The 23,587-nt window shown below is 36.2% G+C and overlaps 1 protein-coding gene and 1 non-coding gene across 2 annotated transcripts in view; both read left to right on the forward strand.

Annotated features, from left to right (window-relative positions):
- Positions 1 to 23,587, forward strand: part of CCDC178 (coiled-coil domain containing 178) — a 175,719-nt gene that overhangs the window by 42,815 nt on the left and 109,317 nt on the right. The window contains 9 exon segments of the mRNA XM_029959377.1: positions 3,168 to 3,325; positions 6,273 to 6,364; positions 6,487 to 6,558; positions 6,560 to 6,620; positions 7,934 to 7,998; positions 13,290 to 13,378; positions 18,690 to 18,804; positions 18,806 to 18,850; positions 18,923 to 18,977. Of these exon segments, the coding sequence (XP_029815237.1) occupies positions 3,168 to 3,325; positions 6,273 to 6,364; positions 6,487 to 6,558; positions 6,560 to 6,620; positions 7,934 to 7,998; positions 13,290 to 13,378; positions 18,690 to 18,804; positions 18,806 to 18,850; positions 18,923 to 18,977 (752 nt within the window).
- On the forward strand, positions 10,171 to 10,241 carry TRNAG-CCC. The gene has a single exon. It is a non-coding gene; the product is annotated as a tRNA-Gly (tRNA).

Here is a 23,587-nt window from a genome sequence, read left to right on the forward strand (position 1 = left end):
TACTCATTATCTCCTCCATGGATTCCAGCTGAGAGAAATCAGACAGCATGGACCTTGCTTCTGTAACTTGTTAAGTTCATTGCAAACCTCATGTTGATTTTAATTATGGAAAAGATCAGGTACTGAGTAAGAAGTATTACCAAAAATGTTGTGTGATTTATTACTATGTATTCAGATACTCTGCAAGTCAGTTTAGTGTTTCACTGGCATATTCAATGTTCTATCAACTCATCTGAATTAGAAGCTGCTGGCGAAAGTTATTGGCAATGGTTATAGTGACCATTGCTGGAGGTGATTTTATCATGTAATACCAGAATAAAAATTGTTAAAATTATACTTTCTTTTCTATTTTTTCTTTCCTTTTTTTTTTAACCAGTCCATCCTATACTTATGATTAAACTTTTTCTTTATCGATTCATGTTTACAGAGTGCGATCAACAGCTATGTCTTTTTGTCCTTTTGTGAGCAAATTGCTGTAGTTTGGGAGTCTAAGTCTTAAGATGTATGCAATGATAAATATTGCTGTGTATTGTTAGCCTTCTTCACTAGGCTATATTCTCCTCTACTTAGGACTTTGTTCATTCTTCCTTTCTTTTTTTCTAAAGCAACTTTCATTATTTTCAATGTGCTTTCAGAAGACTTCTGTATTTTATGGCCTTTTCATGATGTCCTCTGATTCCTTTTCATTATGGTGATATAATTCTCTGAAATGGGTTGAAAGGTAGTGCAAACAGTATTCCAAATTAAGCCATGTCACTGACTTAAAGAGGAACATATTAATCTCATTTTTTTTCTAATGTTTACATCCCATTTCTTAATTTGGAACTTTAAAATGTACTTAATTTCTCTGATCTTCTACTTCTTTTTGAGTTTGGACACTAAATGGTATGTACTCTTTCGTTACCCATTTACTTAATTTGCATTGAAATTTTTCTTAAGTTTTTTAATTTGATTTGGCCTTGCCTATTGTAATCACATTATATGCAGAATTTTAGTTTAACTACTTGTTGCTCTTTCACGTAATCAGTAAATATATCAAAGCACAGATATGGAACTTTGAGATACCATGCTGTTGATCTATTCTTTCAATGAAAATTGATCATTTAATCTTACTTCTGCATTTTCATTGATATTAGAATTTTTTATCTTGCCTTCTGACTATTTCACTTTTTAAAAGTTTTTCGTGCAAGATTTTTTCAGTTCCCTGTAGAATTCTGTCACTGTATCACAGCTGTCAGCTCACTTAGCAGTTATAGGGCAATGTGGGCAGTTTTTCTGTTTTGTTTTGGTAGTCTTGGTGCAAATTAAGGCTCTAGAGATTGTTTCATGTGCAAGAAAGAAAGTGTGGTATTTTCCTGTAACAAGCCTTTGTTCTGAGGTGCATTAAAATTTCTTTGTTCTTTTGTTCTTTTGAAAGAAGTCATAATGTAAGTAAAATGCTCATGATAATGGCAATAGGTAAATAATAACAGAAATTAATCATCTATACTGACAGAAATATACCATATATATTTTCTGTTTCACCTAGTTATGTGATTTCCTATTCATACCCCATGAGAGTGACGTAGACTGCACCTTGCAACCTATTTTGTGTCACTGTGAATTTAACTAAAAGTGCTAATGACAAGGATGTTTTTAGGAATATCAGCATTTTGGGCAAAAACTAGAAAACTGTTCTTTTTATACCTCGGTGAAAAAAATTTTTTTTTTCTTACTATATCTGTTAATTTTTTTTTCCAGCTATTTGCTAGACTGGTAGTTAAAGTCATGCTTGCATTACAGAGAAAGTAGACCTTTCAGCTGCCATCTGAGGAGGACTAGAATAACATGTGGTATTGATAGGTGTGAGAAAGACAGATTTGTGGCGGCACAGACTTGAAAGACTGTTGTGCAGTTCATACTCTTTTCTTTATGTTCAGTGCCATCACTGAGAAAATGATGAAGACTGCACAAAACTGAAAATACTGAGGCTGTTGTACGTCATATGGCACAGGCTGTTGCTTTTACACATACACATTGTGGCTGATAGTGCTGTAATTTTTCATGAGAAAACTACAACTCAGAAAGTTGCTAAAAATATATTCTCTGACACTTCACAAGGTAAGTCTTTACTTCACTAGATGAAACCTTGGAAGCAAGTTAAGGAAGAAGGTCTATAAAATAATCTTGTAGAAATGGCTCTTGAATTAGTGATGAAGGCTCTTTATTTTTGTTTTCTGTTTTCTGAACTGTATCTAAATATGCAACACTTCAGGATTTTTTGGGTTGTAATGCAATAGATGTCTGTAAAACTCAACTACTGTTGGTCTTAGGTCTGCTGTGGTGGATTTATTTTACCATTTAAAGTACACTTTTACATATGTTATTGACCAGAATTGTTCTCTAGGGAGCATGCAGGGAAGGTTTTTTCTACCTGCTGAAACAATAATAAAAATAAGGTACAAACACCAGCAGCCATTTAAAAATTTTAACCCAATATCCTTCTATTTATTTTGCCTTTTGTCAAATCAATTCCCACACACAGACATAACAAAAGCCCTCTTTTCAACCTATAATAAGGCCTAAATGTGTGCACGTGGGAGTGCTTTCCTGAAGTTATTATTATCTTGTTCTATAATTATGGCAAGTTTTCCTTCTAACAATGCTGTTAAATCTGCTATTTAGAGTGAAAGACCTTGTCCCCTCCTTTGACACTGCCTACAAGTTCCTTTTAACATGAAAAATTGATGCAGGTAAAAAATTTACTTCACAAATGACATTTGTCCACAAAATTACAGTGAAGTGGGTTGATTAAATGAAGATAGTTCTGAAGTAGATACAGCCACTAGCAGAGTGTTGACTCTTAGTTTGTTTCGTAAACATATGAGATATGAAACAAAGCCTTGTGTTTAGCTGCACCAAAACCTGCACAGAGATCCAACGTTGGCAGGCTGTTTAAGTGCAAGTGAACTGGTAGCATGAGTAGTTTTGATATCTGGCTGAAATTGCATGAACCTGCCAGGGTAGATATTTTGAAATTCTCTCATGCTTACCTGTTCAAGAAATGTAATAGAGAATCAAAATAAATCTTTACTAATTCAGATCTGATTTACATTTTCCTTTATGGAAAGGGACTACCTTGGAATATTTCCAAATAGATGGATTCACTTTGTGTGTATTTCTATTAGGAATGAGTTAAAGAATTCTGAATTTATTTGGACCGAATACTGTATGAAGTTAAAAGAAACAGAGGTGAAGATTATAAAGGATGAAAAACACCTTGAGGAGTTAGTGAAGCAAAAAGCAGAAATCCAGGAAGATGCAAAATGTTGGAACAGCAAAGTGAGTCTTGAATATTTATAAACAAGCAAGTAAATGAGTATCTTTTATTGAAAAGTACATGAATGCCTGAATATTTTGTATCTTTAAGAGTTAAGGTCCTCCGTAAAAGTAAAAATACAAATATGAATTTAAAAATAAGAAGTAATAGATTCTATAGAACTCTCTCGTTCATTATTTTGTTTTAGTATTATTTTTCAGCTTTAACTATTAAAAATATCATTAAATAAAGTGACTTGGATATTTTTAGTCATCGGATGCATATCTGCTTAATATTGCTTATCTTCTAAAATCATCTGGAAGAAAGTGTGCATTTAGTGGGACAGTGTAAGTGTCCTCTGGAATTATCAGATTTTTTGACCTGAGATGGCATATGATAAACTTTTACAGCATGCATAGTGAGACTCTATTTTACTTAAAATTCCTGTGTTTTCTGCTGTATTTGTTTAGACTTCACTTTGAAATTTTGTACTTTGCAGTCTAAAATCTGGAGTTCCTCACACTGCCTGACTGATTTTCAGTTAATTGACAGCTCCACATGTGGAACCAATAGAAAATGCCTAGAACAGGATTTAGATGCCCACAACAAAACCTGCTATTTTTTCTATATGTATGTATATGTAAACAAGTGTAAATAAAATACAAAAGCCTTTCTCTTTTATATGACCAGTACCACTGTGGCTTGTGCATCTAGATATCTACATCTTGCCAAGGCTCCAGTGGAATCCAGAATACAGATGGAGGATTTCTGAGAAGCTGAATGTACCAAACAAGCCCAGATCTTAATTAAAAAAAAAAAAAAAACACACCAAGGCAATCCCCTTTCAAAAGTAAAGATACAGTCATATTAGAACCACCAATGGGCATGTTCTTGCCATTTTTTTCCAGCTCTGTATTACAGTTTTCTTCCTGTTACTGATGCCAGCAATTGCTACCAACTGATATACAGAACATAACTACATTTAAACAGAACCAATACTTATTAGTGAACCTTTTGTTCCCTTTTATTTTTCTTTTTCATATGTTTCCAGCTGAGTTTGATGACCTGATATACATCAACATGTACTAACTGAGTATTAGGACCAACGCAAGAGAAAGAGAGACATGCACAACAGGGATAATGGAACTGCTCCGTTAGGTGACCACCTTAGTTTATGCTAAAGGTGAACCACAGTTAAGTTTAGCATAAAGCTGATTTGCCATTGTCAATTTTCTTCAAAAACATAGCTAAACCAATGAACTGAGTAAATATTTATAAATAATAGTGGCATTCAGAAAGCTCAAAGTGATTCTTCTGATCATCATAGAAAAGTTGCTGAGGCAATGGAGTTATTTTAGGAATGGGGAAAATATTGGGTTTATTTATTGGTGACTTTAATGGGGTTTGAATTGGATCCAAATTATAACATGACCACTGTCACATACAGCAATAAGTTTGAAGATAGAACGAGTCATGTGAACTAATGTTTTTCGGCATTGTTTTTCCTTGCTCTTCTTTCTTGTTTTAATTCATGTTGTTTTTTAAATTTTATATATGACCTATTAGGAATGTTTCAACTTTTGGCACTGTAAGGACAACTCTGAGTTTTCTTTTTATCATGTTACTCAGATTTACATTACAAAAGATATCTGTATGCATTAAATCTATTTTCTGTATCTACATGGGCTTTGCTTTTCAAAGATTAGAAGAAACCCTTCTTATAAAATGGATCTCATACTTAACTATTAATCCTTTATTCTTTTGTCTTCATTAATTACCTGCACAGTGTGACAGTGTTTCAAGTCATTCCTGTCAAAATGTTTGCTCTAAAAACATTGGAAGAGGGAAAAACATTTCTGAATAATGTTTTTCCTATGTACTAGCAATTTAAAAACTGGGACATTTTGCTCATACTTAATCAGTTATGGTTTTCTCCTCTGTAGATGTAGCTAGATTCTCCTTGTCTTTCTCACACTTCCCCTGAAGTGTATTTTGAATCAGAATGATAGAATGGTTTGGGTTGGAAGGGACCTTAAGGATCATCTAGGTCCAGCCCCTTGCCTTGGGCAGGGACATCTTTCACTAGTCCAGGTTGCTCAAAGCCCCATCCAACCTGGCATTGAGCACTGCCAGGGTTGGAGCACTATATTTCTTAGAGTATTTTGCATACTGAGAGCTTTAGTAATTTGCCTTTTTATCTCCTTCTTCTAGACTAGGAAAGGTGCTTCGTTGCAGTTTTCTCTCACAGATCATGTTTTATAATCCCTAACCATTCGAGTTAGGACTCTCAATCCCCAGCCAGTTAGGAAGGTACAGCCATACAAGGACAGTTGGCAGAATCCTGGAGGAGTCCAACAGAGCTGTGACATTCTGATCAAGATAACAAGACAAAACCTGTACTGTTTCCCTCCTTAGCTGATGGGACTTAATCACAAATATTCCTATGTAAATCTGTTCTTCATTGTATGCTTGAGGTAACAGTAGGAAACTCCATAACATTTAAAGTACTTGTGTCCCAATTCTGGACTGATCCTCCCACATGGGCTCTCTAAGACCCTTACCAACCTTCATACTGCTAGACAGAACAAAATGTTTGCTGTCTGGGCATATTCCAGTTAGACTCATATCACTGTGTGAGTGTGAATTGCATAGGTAAGTTTTGCCAGGATAGCAATGTTATTTCAACCTCTGCAGAGGAAAGAGAGCTGAGAAATCTGGTCTAGTGGAAGGCGTCCCTTCCTGTGGCAGAGGTGGTTGGAACTAGATGATCTTTAAGGTCCCTTCCAACCCAAATCATTCTATGATTCTATGAATCTCTGCAGGATTCTATGAAGTAAGAGAGATATTGAGATATTAAGGAAAACTTTGGGCTGAGAGAAACTTAAGGTATTCTACTTCTTTTTATCACATAAGTAATGTATGAATTAGCAGGCTGTGAGTGTGTACTTTTAATTACAGAATATTTTCTTGATAGAATATGTGGATAATAAAATAGCAGCCCAAGGAGATGAAAGTGTAAAAATATCGGATGCTATTTCTGAAATTATAAAAACTGTGGAAGAATTAGTACGTTTTTTATTGTTTTTATATAAATGAGGTAAAAATGCTTGCATACTTGAATCTTCTGTGCTGACCTGAAATAATTTCAACTTATGATAAAGGTGTCTTAAAGTTTTAATGTTCATTAGAAATCCACCAAGGAAAGGGATCTACTGAATATAAAGCAAAAGATTCTGAATAACAATGAAGCACTGGAGAGTTTTGAAATGTAAATGTTAAGAACTTGAGGGAGAAATTGAAGAGTTTTTGAAAAAAATCAGGAATAGATAATACCTGCAATATAAATTTAGGAAGCAAGCCTTATTTTTTCACTGCAAACATACCTATGAAAGTGAACCTTAATTTTATTTTCAGTCTGTCTGTAATATTATATTTAATTAATTTCAAATTGCTTCAGGCTGAAATTTACCATCCAACTTTTCTGATCTTTACTTTAAAAAAACATAGCTAAAATTATGCAGAAGACAAAATACATACAATGAGGAAGATTCTGAAATTCTTTTTTTTTTTTAACAGAAACCTCAGTCCCAAAAACATTTTGGTAAAAGCTTTTATGATTTTTTTTTCATATATTATATTTATTAATATAAACTCTGAAATACTGTTTTTCTTTATTTTCTTTGAATTCTTTAAGATACTATGCACACATATTTTGTAACTCTTCATTTTATTGAGTCCAAACAGCTACACTTTAAATTATACTGTACATAATATTCTCAGTGCTTTTGTAATATAACAGAAAAAACCTCCCATTTTTTAGTTTCTTCTGCCTTTGGACACTAGGTATATGCTGATTTTATATAGCTGACAGGTTATCTTCTTTATCCTCCCAGAAACTTTGGATTTTATTGTCTGGTTTCAGCAAGGTAATCTGAAAAGTTCTTTAAGATAATTAGGTTCTTACAAGTTTTGTAGGAATTGATGATGGAGTCAAATAAATACATCTTGTCAGCATGAAAGCATTCCTTACTAGATCCCAAAAATGCCACACAAGAAGTGTTGGAAAAGGGAGGAGATAAAAAGATGAGAGAAAGGAGGAGCTATGTCCATACTTCTTATTAATGATCCAAGTCAGAGCTCATACCTTAACATACCAAAGTAAATCAATGATGGGACACAAATGGATAATAAACCAGGCTTCATTAGTTCTGATGTTGATGGAGCTACTTAAGGGATTATTAAAACATTTTAAAATTAGTGATGGAGCTTTCTAAATTTATTATTTTTAATTTCATTGATATCTTTCTTGAAGGATAAAATTTTTATTTCATCATACCTGTCATAATGGAGAGAGATCTTACCCATTTTGGAAGTATTAACTGAAAAGCTGAAAGAGGAAACAGATTTGTAAGAACATATAGAGACAAGTGTGAAGAATCGGGATTGAAAGGGGAGTTCTTGGAAAACAGATTTGAGAAACGTTATTACTTGACAGCATCTTGTGCACCAAAACTTTACAGGAATCCTAGAAAGACTGGGCACATTCACAGGAGAAATCTTTAGAGCATTATCTATTTCATACATAATTAGTATTGTTGTGAGTATACCCCAATTATTGTCCTTCTACATATTCAGGAATTCAAGAAATGCGTGTGAAAATTCAGGTTCAAGACACAGAGAATGGTTACGACAAGTTCCTGGTAATGAAGGATTCTAGGAGCTAAATCTATTTATATCTTCAAAGGATGATCTAAAGCCATCCTTTGAAGAGGAAATATCTTTTCAGACTACCATTTAGTCTAGTCTGAGGAAATAATGAGTTTAGGCTGAACATAGAATTCAATTCAGAAGTATTACCTTTTAAATCTTGCTTTAGTGGAAAAACAGAATTCTTAGTTAGGCTGATACAATCTCAGATTTCTATTTATTGCTTTCTATGTTAATTTAAGTTAACTCTTGGAAGGATTTTCTGGAATGCTATTTTATGGGACCCTTAGGCTCTCTCAATTCTACTTGCAAGACCGCTGACTTAGGATGTAACATATTAGATCTTAAAGGAGAGAGCAACTGCTAACCCCTCCTAAAAGTTAGAAGTTGTGTTTATTCCTCTTACATGTTACCGAGAGGACAAATGAAGAGGGTTGTTTGTAGGTCTTTTTATTTGAAAGTTGCCTTTTATATTTTTGGAGTTCTTGACTGAATAAGAAGTGTTTTAACCAAAGGCTATAACAAATATAGTACAGGGGTCAACACACTGCCTCATGCTAGTCTAAGAATTTGAGTACTTGTTTTGATTAACTGTATCCTAACAGAGCCTTGACAGGTTACTTCAACATGACTAAAAAAGAGTGACTGTCCACTTCCTACAAAGCTGCAAAATAGAGAATTGTCTTCTAATGTTTCTCCTAGAAAGGTTGGCAGTGTATCTTTCCTTGCATACTTGCATTTAGAACACGCAGTTCATATAAGAAATGCATCTTGTGCTCACCTGAGATTCCAGAGGCATGTGCAGTTTAAATAGTCTCATTTCCTGTCCTGTGCTTTCTCTTCATATGAGAGAGAGTGAGAAAGAGAGATCTACATTTTCTGAAATGGATATCATATTTTCTAGTATGTTTTATAAGTCTTTTGAAGGGGATCCACTTTTTACATTCAGACGTGTACTTCAAATTATGGTGACAGCATTGATGAGGAAATCATCACACACGCTGATGTTGAGTGCTGTATAGAAGCATCCAGAAACAGGGTTGCCTTTGGGAAAATGGTCATGAATTCATTTTTTTCCAAAACTATTCCAAGACTGATTTTAGAAGGATCTAAAATACAAAGTTTATGCAAATTTGGGTGGGGAAAAAAATTCCAGTTACTGGAATACTCTGGGATTTGTTGTCCATATGAACATTCTCTCCCTATCTGTGTTTCCTTTCCTTCATATTACGTTAAACATCTTGAATGAGAGAAGCTGGGGAAAACCAATGCATTTGACCTGATATTAACCTATTTCCCATGAAGACTGTGTATATCTTAGTGATACTGTTAGATCAGAAAAATCTCAGAGCTGCACGCTATGCACAGTTGCTAAATGTATGAAAGCTTGGGAAAAGAAAAATCAAACACTTAGTATGCTTCTCATATGAGGACAGAGTTCCTGAGTAAGCTGCAGAAGCTGTGATAAAACTTTCGACACCTGTACATAGAGTGTAGACATTGCACCGAAGAACTCCTTTCAGCTGCATTCCACTTGCTTTTCTGCTTGGAATATTTATGTTCCTCTTGCATCCTTGCTTGAAGTGTTTTGACTTCTAGAGTCATGGGTAGCCTTGTGTGCGTCAAAACAATTTTGCCGCATGTGAAAGGTATAGGAAATCAGAATGAAACAGTCACTGTTTGGTTCCTTTCATTTCTTTACAGCTTCAGCACACATCTGCTTACTCTGCACTGTTCAGGTGAAGTACTCTCTTGGCTTTGGTGTTTTGAAATTTAAGACTTTTTATAACCAGAGACATTTTGGAAGGAGTCTCTGAAACCATTTAATCACTGCCTTTCCAAAAAGAAGATTGACTCTACTTATACACATTTTAAGAAACAAAGAGATGACATTTTTAGGGTTTTCCATGTTGACTGTTTCAAAACTTCCCTGGGCAAGGTGAATAGTTAATTGTCCAGTGACCTTTTGTCAATATTTTAGGATATGTGTTACGTTCTTCAGGTAATTTATTTCTGGTAGACAATTCTTTTTCCTCCATAGTCCTTGTTTTGACCTGCCTCTGAGGCAGGGTAACTGAGGTTCTTGTTAATAGATCCATTGGGGTAGATTAGAGTGAAATGACACTGAATGACTTCTCATTTGATTATTTGGAGACTGTAGGGAAGCACCAGTGGTGTAGTGGTATCATGCAAGATTCCCATTCTTGCGACCTGGGTTCGATTCCCGGCTGGTGCATGGAAAACCCTCAGCTCCCACCCTGTGCAGTGCCTATACATGTTAGGTGTAGTTCATCAAGATGCATAAAGGCAATGTGTTTTGTTCGCTTCCTCTGAGCTTTTTGTAACTTGAATTTTGGGAAAGGTAGTTAAGTCACTGTGGGCTTGCACTCTCTTACAGGTGTTTCAAGGACTATTTAAACTGAAAGACTGTGTATTTAGAAACCAGCATTTCACATGCACTGAAAGTGAAATGTGCAGTGTGTGTGTGTGTGTGAGTGTGCGCGTGCTTGTATGCTTAGTCCTTGACCAGTTAGAAATCTCTGGGTTTTGTAAGGTAAATTATGCTTCCTTTCTATAACTAAGCTAATGACACCTTGTATTAAAGAAGCTGATCTTTGACAGAAATATTTTGGTCACTAATTCAGCTAAATAAATGTGTGAAAAGTGCTAATCTGTTGTGGGTTTGTAGACTAAGTATCAGAAATAATGATGTATATCCTGTGAAGGTCCTTACAATACCATTTAGATTTATCATTCTGATTCAGTAGATAGTCAGTTGTAGTAACAGTTTATTATTCAGTAATCCCATTCTTCTTCAAAGAAACTGTTTGATATATTGAAAGCATAATTATAACTTAATATTGAAAACTATTAAGTTCTAAGATTATAGAGATTGTATTCTATCAGTCAAAGCAATATCAGTGTTTATATGCAGGTTTTTTGTAGTTGATTCAGATTGGATTTGCTGTGTAATCCAATAGTGTAATTGAGTGGTGTTTTAAGTTTGCATCTGTTAAACAGTTCACTTCTGCTGAAAGTTTTGTTTGTAAGCGAATAAACTAAAATGGTTTTATGTGACCTAAGATTTCTGCAAACAGCAAATACTTGTAATTTGAACTCATCAACTATATTACTAACCTGCACCACTGTACTGCAGGAAGTATCCTGTACAAGGCCATTCATCATACGAAATATGAACTGAGACTCTGTGACAAATTTCAACACTTTAAAGTAAAAGGGCTGTTTTTACCACTTTCTCCTCATCCAATATTGCTAGTTTGATATTATATTTGGGCCCAAAAAAGCTATTTAATGTTCAAATATCATCTCCTTCAAACACAAGAGCAGTCCATTCCAATGAGTAGGAAGTCAGGCAAAAATGCGGGGAGGTTTGATTGGATGAATAAGGAGCTCTAGGGAAAACAGATACAAAAAGGAAGCATATAGAAGATGGAAGCAGGGACAGGTAACCTGGGAGAAACACAGAAACATTGTCTTGAGCATACAGTGACGCAGTTAGAAAAGTTGAAGCCCAAATGGAATTGAATCTGGCAACAAGAAGGACTTCTGTTCATGCATAGATCACAAAAGAAAGACTACAGAAAATGTGAGCCCATTGCTGCATGAGGCAGGGAGCCTGATGGTACAGAACATGGGAAAGGCTGCAGTACTGAATGTCTTCTTTGCTTCAGTCCCTACTGAAGGCAAGAGCCAACCTACAGAAATCCCAGGTCCCAGAGACCAAAGGGAAAGGCTGGAGCGAGGAATGCATACCCTTTCTGAAAGAGAATCAGGTCAGGGAATACTCAAACTGGACATACATAAGTCCATGGGCCTTGATAGGATGCACCCATGAGTGCTGAGGGAACTTGCTGACTTCATAGTGAAGCCCCTATCAATAATCCTTGAGTGACTGAGAGAAGTGGTTGAGGACTGGTGGAAGGCAAATATCATCCTATGTTCAAGAAAGGCAAGAAGGAGGACCCCAGGAACTATAGAGGAGTCAGCCTCACCTCAGTCCATGGAGAGGTGATGGAGCAGCTAATCCTGGACAGCATTTTCAGGCACATTTTACAAGGACAAGAAAGTCATCAGGAGTAGTCAACATGGATTTGCCAAAGCTTCTAGCAGCTTCTCACAGAAGCTGCCCCCGTAACCCCCCACTTCTCAAAACCTGGTCACACAAACCCAATACAGCAAGTCATAACTAGTATTATCATCCCAGGTATGTAGTCAGTCAGAAATATATCTCAAAGCTATACATTTTTGTTAAGAGAGGGAATTTCACTCTCTAGGTATTGTGGTTTACTTGTTGGCCAACTTAACTTCTACATGAAGCCATTATTAGTGGCTGTACCCTCAGTAATAAGATTGCTTGCCAGCACCACTCAAGTTGCTGTTGCACCACTCCATTCCTGTCACTTGCAGAATGACCAATCTGTAAACAGTTAGCAAAGTTAACATTGCTATATATAATATAGTCTTAGTTACAATAAATTAGCAAAAGCATAGGGTTTATAATAATATATAATTTGTAATATATAATATGTAATGAATAATATACAACTAATGATACATTGTAGATTATAATATATATTATATGTATAATATATATGTATTTAAAGCATATATATAGACATGAAAACACACACAGGGAAGGTGACCAGTTGCAAGAGCTATTTGCAAGGTAAAAGTAAGTGCGATTGAAGTGCACACAGGCTGAGATACCTCTCTACCTAAGCAATGGTTGAATAGTGGTTAATTTTGAATATGATAATATAAAAGAGGGTACAGTTTATAGTTGATGGCCTGGTCTCTGCAGATATTCTGTTAGAGCAATTACCCCTTGTTGTGTCTAAACAAAGTGCCTATCTGTAACCACCAGTTAAACTGTGTCCTTGGGCTACTGAATAGTCAAAATATATTCATGCAATCACCAAATGTTATCATTGCTCATTCAAAATGTTACTGCAGTTTGGAGAGCAGTCCAGATGCCAGAGTTTGTCCAACAGACTCAGGATTTTGATTCAGATCCAATATATGCATACACGGGCAAGAAGGTGGGAGGTGGAGGGTAGTGCCATGGGTACGAGTTTTTGCCTGGAGTCCTCTCTGGAACAGATAGGTAAACTTTCATCTGGAAATAAGGCTTTTACTCACTGATTACAGGATGTGTTTTTCTCATGGACACTGATCTCTGTCACTTCTATTTCCTTGAAGTTCCCAATAATCTTTGGGATTTGGAGTTTGAGAATATTTGGCACCTGCTTTTGTATTTTCTTAGGTATGTGGCATCTGGGAGATGTTTATGACCTCCTTATACAGAAACCTCCCTCTCCAAGTGCTGATGGCATATACACTTCCAAAGTGCAGGTATGGATTGTAAGACAGTTCAGCTTCTTTGTGTATATAGTTATTTTAAACAACCAAAAAAAAAGTAAATTAAATCTGGAAAATATTGTTACTTTTTTATAGCATGGTCCATATTTATTTATCTCTCTTGTACCTGAGACTCTGCTGGATTTTTTTTTAATATTGTTTCATGATGCTTGAGAAAAAATTTAAAAGCTATGCTACTCTTTAGTGTGATGTTACACTTTCATTGCTGTTGGCCATTAACTTGTTTTCTTAAGCATTGTACAAGGCTTTTTTTCCCCTGTAAGAATTTGGAGTGGAATCTTAAAATAGAGGTTCAAGATCAAGAAGGAGTGTGAAAAGTGACTCTGGTAAGTATGACAGTAACAATCTTAGTTCAACTCCAAATTCTTCACTACTTTCTTTCTGCTTCTACCATGAATTAGTTTTGAGTAGCTTGTGACCAGCTCACATAGAAGGGTTATATCTTTTGCCATAATTTAAATACTCATGCAAGCATGAAACACTTTATTTGTATCTAGTTATTCACAATAATTTAGTTTGTTTTAGAAGACAAAAAGTCTTTAGTAATAATCCATATCTGCAGCGACATTATAATTTGAATTTTTTATATATTTCTTCCGTTTCTGTAGAAGCTGCAACGAAACCCTTGCTATACCTTATACTGATACATGCATATACACAGTAGGGTAGCCATTTATCTTCTTCTGATGTGAACTGCTAAATTCATATAACCCACTTTGGTGTCCTTTTTTTGATTGTCAAAGGTACCTCTTTTCTTCTGAACTTTAGTGATGTTTTTCAACCATCCTCAGATAAGTGTTGATATTTCTTTAGCTTCTCTGACTGAAATCCCAAGTTTGGCATCACCAAATGGAGTGCTCCATCTCTATCCATCCTTTGGCAGATGGATTCCATCAGCTGTCTTCTGCAAGGGCATGGGTAATGGTTATATTAAAATTGTTTTAATAATTAGCAGATCTTAAAGCCTCAAGAAAAACACTGATTGAGAGCTCCTGGACTATCATTGGAAGAAGTCCTTAATTTCTGCATTCAGTATCACTAGCAAGATATAAGCCTTAAAGTGGAGTTGTCAGAATGAAGCTCTGGCAAGTTCTCAGAGACCACTCCTTCTTTCCTCATGATACCAGAAAATCAAAGTCAATGTGTCTCTCAAAGCTTCCTGGTGTGGTAGATTTCACCCTGGATGGGCATCACATGCCCACCACAATCACTTTATCACTCCCCTTCTCAGCTGGACAGAGGAGAGAAACTATAAGCAAAGGCTTGTGAGTCGAGATAAGGACAGGTAGAGATCACTCAACACTAACTATCATGGGAAAAACAGACTTGACTCAGGGAAATTAATTGAATTTATTACCAATCAAATTAGAGTAGGTAATAAGAAATAAACCAGAATTTTAAAAGACCTTCCCACCACCCCTCCCTTCTTCTTGAGCTTAACTTATGATTTTTTCTGCCTACTTCCCCACAGGGGCACAAGGTGATAGGGAATGTGGGATGAACTGAAGCCAACCCTGCAGCCCCCCTCTACCAAAACCTTACCATGCAAACCCAATACACCTGGAAAAATCAGCAGCTGCTGAACTGGCTTTGTACTCAATGTGTTAGTGGTGCCTGCCTACAAAATACAATCAAGTATCAAGATGATTTTCAGTTGCTATTCTTGTGCACGTTCTGTGAGGAGATGGAATTCAATAATGACTGTGCAAACCTCAAGCCACACTGGTTGCACATAGATGCAGTAAAAGCATTGCCTTTTCTTAGATAAAACAATACAATTAATTACTTTCTTCTCATCCAAATTCCCTCTAATAACTGGAAAAGATCTCCTGTGATGCATTATTAGCACACCAGCATATAATGCATCCTGAGAGCCTTCTCATAGTTGGTAGGTGGGTACCATTGAGATTCATCATCTCTTCATTCTTATAAAGGAGACCTGTGATACCTCTGCAAAAAATATCTCTACTATTAACACCACCACTCTTACCATTATGAAATACAAGATTTTTTTGGCTCTGTTGTTCCTTCCTGCTCATTCTCAAATGAATACTCCCATGCTGTGAGTTTTCTGATGTTGAATTCTGATCCAAAATCATATGGAATCAAAAGAACCAGCCAAAACTAGAGGGAGGCATTGCAGTATTTCACTGTAAGTCCTTGAGTCAGAACCCTCTTTGAGTCCTTTTGCAATGGTCCCAGATAGGAGAGGTTTACTCTGAGAGCTGTCAAAGACTATTTTTCTTTAGAATTAAATGTTGGATTTACTGTGATGAACAGAAGTCCTTCTGAGGTTTTTATTCCCTTTTTTTTTTCCCAGAGGAAAGTCTGTACCATTTTTATTTGCTTCTGACAATTTCCATTTGCTTTTGTTACAAAATTTGTTTGCTTCCGTTCTGTGACCTTGAACTGTGCAAGTGGTCAATAGTAGAATCTAATATCTATATCTCCCATTTCTAAATGGGGCTTACAGGGAAGCTGGAGAGGGACTCTTCATCTGGAACTGTAGTGAGAGGACAAGGGGTACTGGGTACAAACTGAAAGAGTGGAAACACCTAGTGAAAGGTGTCCTTGCCCATAGCATGAGTGATTGTGATTAGATGATCTTTAAGGTCCCTTCCAACCTCTTAACATTCTGTGATTCTATGATTCTATGGAGATGTCAAGAGCATAGAAGAGTTTGAGAGACAAGTAGCAGACCTAGAACTAAAGATGCATTTAAAGACAACCATGAGTAAAAGTAGTAGAGTCTGGACCACTCACTAGCATTTTTTTTGTCATTATGAAAAAAAAAAAAAGAAAGAGAAAACAGAAGTCAACAGCTCAGAAGAGCAGGATTTTGCAGCTGTGCAGTTGTGCTGTGATACAACATAAAACACAGCATCATTCCAGCCTTATTTTTGACCTTTCTTGCTTTCTGGATTAGAAAAATCTTTCTGTCTGCTTTAACTGTGGTGTTCTATTTTCTTACAAAAGGTAAGCCTGTTTAATATTTTCTTGTTTCCTCTGTAATTCTTACTTACAAGCTAAAGATAGCAACTAATGGATAAGCCCCCAGTAATGGCATGCTGGGGACCTTCTTCATTTCCCTGCTTTATGGATGCTACTGATAATAATGTTATTCCTTCCTCTCATGGGAGGTCCATTTTCTATAATAAGAAAAAGAAACAGAAGATTTTTGTATTAGAAACAGTCCCTCAATCTACTTGCATTGATTTAATTAAGTACACTTGTCTCTTCCAAGCCTTTATATTACTTCTGGTACAGCATTCCTGCATTTTTCAGTTCTGTCCTCTATCATCTTGAAAGTATGGCTAAAGAGCCATTTTATTCCAGTTGTATAGTGATGACCTAATAGCCTATTGCCCATGTTTGCACATTATACCAGTGGTATTAACCCTCCCTGAGGTTAAATTACAGGAAAATTTTCAGAGAAATAACCTTTTGTCCAGACGTGCTCCAACGGAATACCAACTAAACTTGTCTGACTGAGAAATATTCCTTTTGTTATTAGACCTTTCTCTTTTAGATCTGATGATCTTTTAGATTTTTGAAAACTTTGCTTATATGGAGTGCTACAGCAGTAGTAATAGAGAGCAGATGGCATGTATTAGGTGGGCATACATTGTTCATGGTAACAAGTTGTTTTATGATAGGAAAGATATTTGAAGCCTCCTTCCTGTCCTTTCTCCCTCCCCTCCCCCACCCAAGAAAGTAAGAGTCTTAGGAAACAAAATTGAAAATATAGTAATCAATGTGAAACAAGTGATTATTCTCTAAGTGTCTGAAAGAGGAGGGCATTTTCACTGGACCATATTGCCAGAAAAGAAAAAGCAATATGCCTTTATTTTTGTTTCCAAATCAATAGGGAGAAAACTAGCTATTATTTAAGACAGGGAGTTTTCTGTAAGCCATATACTTGTTACAGGACATTCTCACAATCAAGTAAGATCAACATCTATTGAAACTGTTCAGTTTAGATTTTTTCTCTAAGCCCAGATGCAAGAATTGCTGCTACCTCAGCAAGAAGTTTTTTTGTTGCAGAATCAGTCTGTAGTAGTTCTGTTATCCAACTACCAGTACATAACTTGTCATAGGTTATCCTCTTCTCAAGGTTTTTAGTGTTACTCTATTTGAAGTTCTCTTAACACAGTCTGAATGCAGTAATACTTCCCCAGTTTTGGAGGAGAGACAGGGGTTGTTGAACAGTTCAATAGTTCAATAATGGATTATGGGTAGTTTATTTTTGATGCAGATTTAATGAGTCAATTTGAAAAATTAAAAGAAAAAAAGATTCTTCTAATAACTAATAGTATTTTCCAAACAAGGCATTCATGGCAGTGAGTAATGTTGTTAGCCCTTCCCCAACTGAAACTAAGTAGAAACAATGTGACAAAGATCACATCATTAGTTTCCTGGAAACCTAGAGAGGTGTGGTATAAGTTATACATCATGGTCTATGCCATGTGTTAAAAGCTTGGAAACAGAGTTTGCACAAGCAGATTTGTGTGCAAATGATATCCAAAAGATATTGGTAACTTCCAGGAAGAACTTTCTCATTGATTACAAGTTTAAATTGTTGTTTCAGAATGGAAATATGAATGCCTATTTTGATTTTTTAATATATTTTAAAATAAATTTAAACATTGAATAATATAAATATTATACTATTTATGTAAACACATTTATTAATGTAAAATTTCCCTTACTACATGTGTTAATAATAATGTCTTTCATTTAATATTTGGTGTTCATATTAATGATGCAAATGAAATTTATACAATAGATGGGAATTGTTTTCCTTGAGGTGCCAATTAATAATAAAATGAATTAATGAAAATAACAAAAAAGAGATATTGCAATATTTTGTTTTCTTCTTCCTCCTCTTGTTAGGTGCCCCTAGCGGTATTTTGCATGAGGTAGTGACAATAGTTAATAAATTATTATTTTGCTCTTTATACACATTCCATGGAAGCTGTTCCAAATATATATTTTGATTTCAGAACTTTATTTCTAACTTTCTTTGCAGAAAGAAAATAAAGAAGCATGGGGAGCAAAGTAAGCAGTGATTTTTTTATTTTTTTTTTCTGTAAGATGAAAAAGACTATATGAAGTAGCAGAGGTATTTCTGTTTTAAAAGTGCATTTTTTCATTCAAAGCGTAGAGTATAAAAACCTACATTTTTATACATGATGGAAAAATGGGTATGGAAGGGAAAACAAAAGTAAGCTTAAAAATGGTATCTGTTACAGTATTTACTAACACTTTTTTTCTATAAATATAGAACAATAGCTTTTGAATACGAACACATCTATTTATGCATAAATTCTCCAGAAGATCTCCTATGTGGATCAGATAAGCTAGACAAAGAGCAGAAGCAAACTGAACAACAAGTTGAAGAAAAAAAAAAGAGGTATTATGCAGCAACAATTAAATGACATAGAGGTGAATAATTTAATGCTTGTATAGAAGTATGTTTAATGTTGTAATGCTTTTTTGAAGTATGTTTAATCTCAGAGGTTAGGTTACCATTTCTACACAGTTGCCTTTGAACTATATGCACACATGCACTGTATGTACTATTTTCTCTCTCTTGCTTGAACTAACCTATGAGGCCCATAGCCTTGAGACAGCATAAAGTACAAAGCAGAATTGATATTGGGGTCATTGAGAAGTCCTTTGCTTTTTTGATTTGCTACTCTGGCTCAGATTGCTTGAGGGGCTTTAGAAATGCAAGGGAGAAAATCAATAAAGAACAAAAAAATTTCAGTGTAATAGGAAGTGCCTGCTGATTGCGTGTTTGCTCAGCAGATGGCATCTTCTTGTAAATGATAGCTCATATCTGCTGTATCAGTTACTAAACTGTATAATTCACGAAAGGGAATTGCTGAATTTCATTACTGAACACTGTGCTTTGTATAAACATGGTTATAAGCATTAGAAGAAACAACCTTTTTAGAAGAAACAACCATTTTCTTTCTCAGACTCTGTTCATTTTTTATTACTCTTTTACTTGCATATTGTATAAACTTGTTAGATACTACAGGGAAGTCATATAGATTACCAAAAAAGAAGCTGACATGTTGTTCAGAGCAGCTTTCAGAATCCTGCAATTTCTACTGAAAAAAACTCCAAGACTTATAAATGACAGAATCTTAAATTAAGCATTGGGAAAATCACTGATTCACTCAGGTTCCTAAATTTGACAGTGAAGATAGAGATTATGCATCTCTTTCTGTTAAAGATTGTGCTCTACCAAATTGCAGGTTGTCATGGTTTGAGATAGCCCCAAAATCCAATTCCCTAGCTCTATTCCCCCTCCCACATCTCAACTTAATGTGAGATGGGTTTTTCCAGACAAAACACACCAGACTCAAAGTGGGGGAAAGGGAATATATTACAATGACTGTACAAATAAATACCATATCACATTATACACATGATCACAACTATCTCTACCATGACATATAGTATTTACAGTGACCAGATCTCTTCTCCCCTCCAAATAAAAGTCCAGGAGGGAAAGAAGGACAGATCCCTTTCAGTCTTTGAACAACAGCATCTTCTGAGGCAGCAGTCTGTCTGTCTTCTCCACATGCAGCAGCTGATAGCTGGCTTTCTGCCAGCACTCACGAGGGAGGTATTCAAGCCTCTCTCGGCCCCATCGCCTCCAACCGAGGGGTCTTCCGTGGGCTTCGTAACCCCAGACAAGGTCGTTTCACCACGTCATATCACGAAGACACAGGGGGGTCTTCGTGACGGTCTGGTATCTCCAGGAGACTCAGCTCCTTGCAGGGCCTCTGTGCCCTGTCTCTCAGGCTGCCACCGTGGCAGCAGTGCAAGGGGGGGAGCCAAGGTCAACTCCCCCCGCATTCCTCTGGCCGTCCCGGTCCAGCTCCGGGACGTCTTTGAGCTTCTCAGCTCCTCTCTCTCTCTAGTGCTGCATGTCTAAAACTCTTCTCCTTAATAGGAGTCCATCTCCCTCTTTTCTCAGAGGGATCTCAAAGGAGTTTTGGGGGGCTGGTACAGTCTTACCCCCAGAACTCTGTCTCTCAGCTGCTGGCTCTCTTTCTCCCAACTCTGTCTTCCAGGAGTCTTCTCTGCGGTGCTGCATGTTTCTGTTGCTTCTTGGTCTTATCTCTGGCTCTCTGCCACCATTTCTCTGGTCAGTGCCTGCTGCTACTCTGCGCCCATGGAGAAAACATCCCCCGGCATAACTACAGGCACTTAGTCCAGTCTAGCACTGTTTCAAGTCTTTGCAGTCCCCCCCAGCCAGGGCTGGGAGGGCCCAGAGGGCCCAAGGGGCTCAGAGCCCCTTCCTCGTGGCTCACAGCATGGCCACCTCTCCAACAACAACCAAAACTACAACTCATCTCTTCCGGTGAGCTTGTGATATGTTTACATTTTTGCAGGAGCGCCCATTGGACAGAACTCCAAAACTTCCAGGGGTTTCCACCCCTTGGGGTCTACCACTTTTCTTAGCCTCTGGGGGAAAACAAAATTCAAACCACGACAGGTTTACCAATAGATCTTAGAACATGTGGAAATGACTGATGAGTCAGCATACAGATAACCAGTAATTTAACAATGTTTCTCAGGGCATTTATTTCCTATTTTTTTAATTGTTATTTTTAATGCTGCCTTTCCTAGTAATTGTAAATAACTGTATCTGTTATTTGTTTGAGCAATATTTGAGCTGGTGTTCTGGAGTAGTTATAGTAGAGGACTGTCCTGGTTAAGTGGAGTAAATCAATGTACAAACCCTATTTGTAGGGTTCTGAACTGGTTACACTACTTGGATACCTTATATATTTCAGTCTTAGAGACTGATACACCTCTTTTATTGTAGAAATTGAAGCTTTGTAAAAGGCAGGCTTTATAAAAGGGTCTGTTCTTTTTTTAACAATAAGTAATATTTCTAGTTGTGCAGGATTATACTATATTATTCTGCTAATCATGTTCTATGGTTTTTAAGAAAAAGTTATTTAAAGTTCTATTCAGATATATTAAGGCTCTCCATGATTAAGATATTGGCCTGTTTAAAGCTTGTCCAGCATGTAGCTTAAATGATGTTATGGAAGAAATGGGTTCCGTTCTGTAGCATTCTTCATACAGGAGTAATATAGAGTCTCCAAATTTCAACTGATCAAACAATTCACTCAGTGCTTCATAGTACATCTATTTGAAGGCAAGATGAATCACAATGTGAAGGCTTCTTTGTCATACCACTGAATTTGAAGTGACTTAGTTTGGTCAGCTGACATTTAAATGTCAAAAGCTAGATACTGAGATAACAGCATATGAATTCTACCTCATAATACAACAGGGCTTCTGTTCAGCAGCTAGGAAGAGATTGTTGTTCATGTATTGAACAGCTGAATGACCAAGTGTCAAGGGACTCATTCAGCTTAGGCAGGATACTGGACTGTTATCCACTACAGCAAACCATAAGGTGCAGATATTCAGTCAATTGATATTTGGATCACGTACTGTAGAGTATCTCACCATTCTTGTTTGTTTATTCTAAAAGCTGATGGCAAATTCTCTGTCTTCTATAATTGGTTCCAGATTGCACTGACTCAATGGCCAGTATTCCATGTGTTTAAAAGCCAGCATTTTCAGGTTTTTCTGGTTAAAAAGTCCTGAAAAAGGTGCAGGAAGTCAAAGAGGCATAATTGTTCTTCATTGGCAGTTTTGTTCTAACACAGCTCTTTCACATAAAACATGTCATGGCTTCTTCATGTGCTTATTTATATCTGGTCCTGGTATATTAATCATCTCAGATTTCATTATTTGCAAAGTTTAGACCAGGACAGATCATACAGACATCCTGTTTATCATGGGCTATCACATTTCACCAAGCATTCCTGGTACTAAACCTAAAACTTGTCCTCAGAGGTTTGACACTCTCTATGGGCAGTTCAGTTAGACTGGCATTTGCATTAATTATCATAAATTCATTTTCTTTCTAGTGATTCTATGTTCTTCCAAGAAATGGGACATTTTCATCTGATTCTATACAGATACCTATTACACTTTTACAAAGTTCGCAGGTCTTAAAAATCTCACATTCTTCCAATACTTTGCACACCTTCCATGCTAACATCTGTTACAAAAGCTTTGATTGATTGTTTTTTTATAGCTACCTTTTAGGTATACCTCTCAGAAGCAGTCCTTTCATAAGGAAAAAGATCCTTAGGCTATACATAAGGCTACTGCTCCAGAAAAATGGGTGAGTATCTAAAGAAGAAAATTCTAAAATACTGATCTTAAAATACTGTGATGCATTCTTTGCCTAGTGAACTGTGAGGTCTTGAAATTTATATCGTATTTATACATGTGTGCACTTAAATGATATATGTATATATGTGTATATATAAGGATAATCAAAATGTATTTTCCTCCCTCTTAATTTAACCCATTTACATAGTGGCTTACAGCCCATTAGTCTGGGTTACAAAATCTAATGCAGCAAGACCACTTTACAAGTATCACCCAAATAGAAGACTCCCACCTGTTTATTACTGTTGAACTGCTACAATGCTTTATGTTTACCTTGTTTATTGTAGGGAAGCTGCAGCTTTGTTTACCAGATACTCTTGCTTTTGAAAGCAGAATTTCCTTGTGTCATGAATTTTCACATTTTTTGGGTTCTGTGACCATCGGTCACATTTATTATGAAAAAGACAGCAATTTAACCTCTCTTCCGTAGAGAGTGAAAACACTTTTTAATTTAAAGGTTTTCAGCAGCTTAATGTCAGCATCTCTTCAAGTTGTGTTCTTGCAGCTGAAGAAAGTAGGGAGGAGTTCGGGAGTCATTCTCTGTGCTTTAATCCTCCTCTGTCTGTAGTACAGGACAATTATGTTATGGAAAACTTGACATCTGAAAGAGGACTACTCTCTAGTTAGGCAACAAAATGAAAAACTGCTCTGGGAACGACAAATAAAAATACTGATTTTTCCGTAAAGTAAAATGCTTTAGGTATCTGCCTAAAACAGTATTACATTCTGTTAGTTGGATGGTCTAGCAATAAAAACTGCCAGTTAAGGCACTGACTCTACATACACTGAAATAAGTAGTTCCAGCCTTGGATGATATGTAAAAGTTTTTAGTTTTTGTTGTCATTAATAATGATTTTGCTGTGCAAGCCAGTGCTTATTTGCAAAAATTTTATATGTAGG

This window comes from Manacus vitellinus, unplaced genomic scaffold (assembly GCF_001715985.3).
Source record: "Manacus vitellinus isolate BGI_N305 unplaced genomic scaffold, ASM171598v3 scaffold_1_pilon, whole genome shotgun sequence".
Lineage (NCBI taxonomy): Eukaryota > Metazoa > Chordata > Aves > Passeriformes > Pipridae > Manacus > Manacus vitellinus.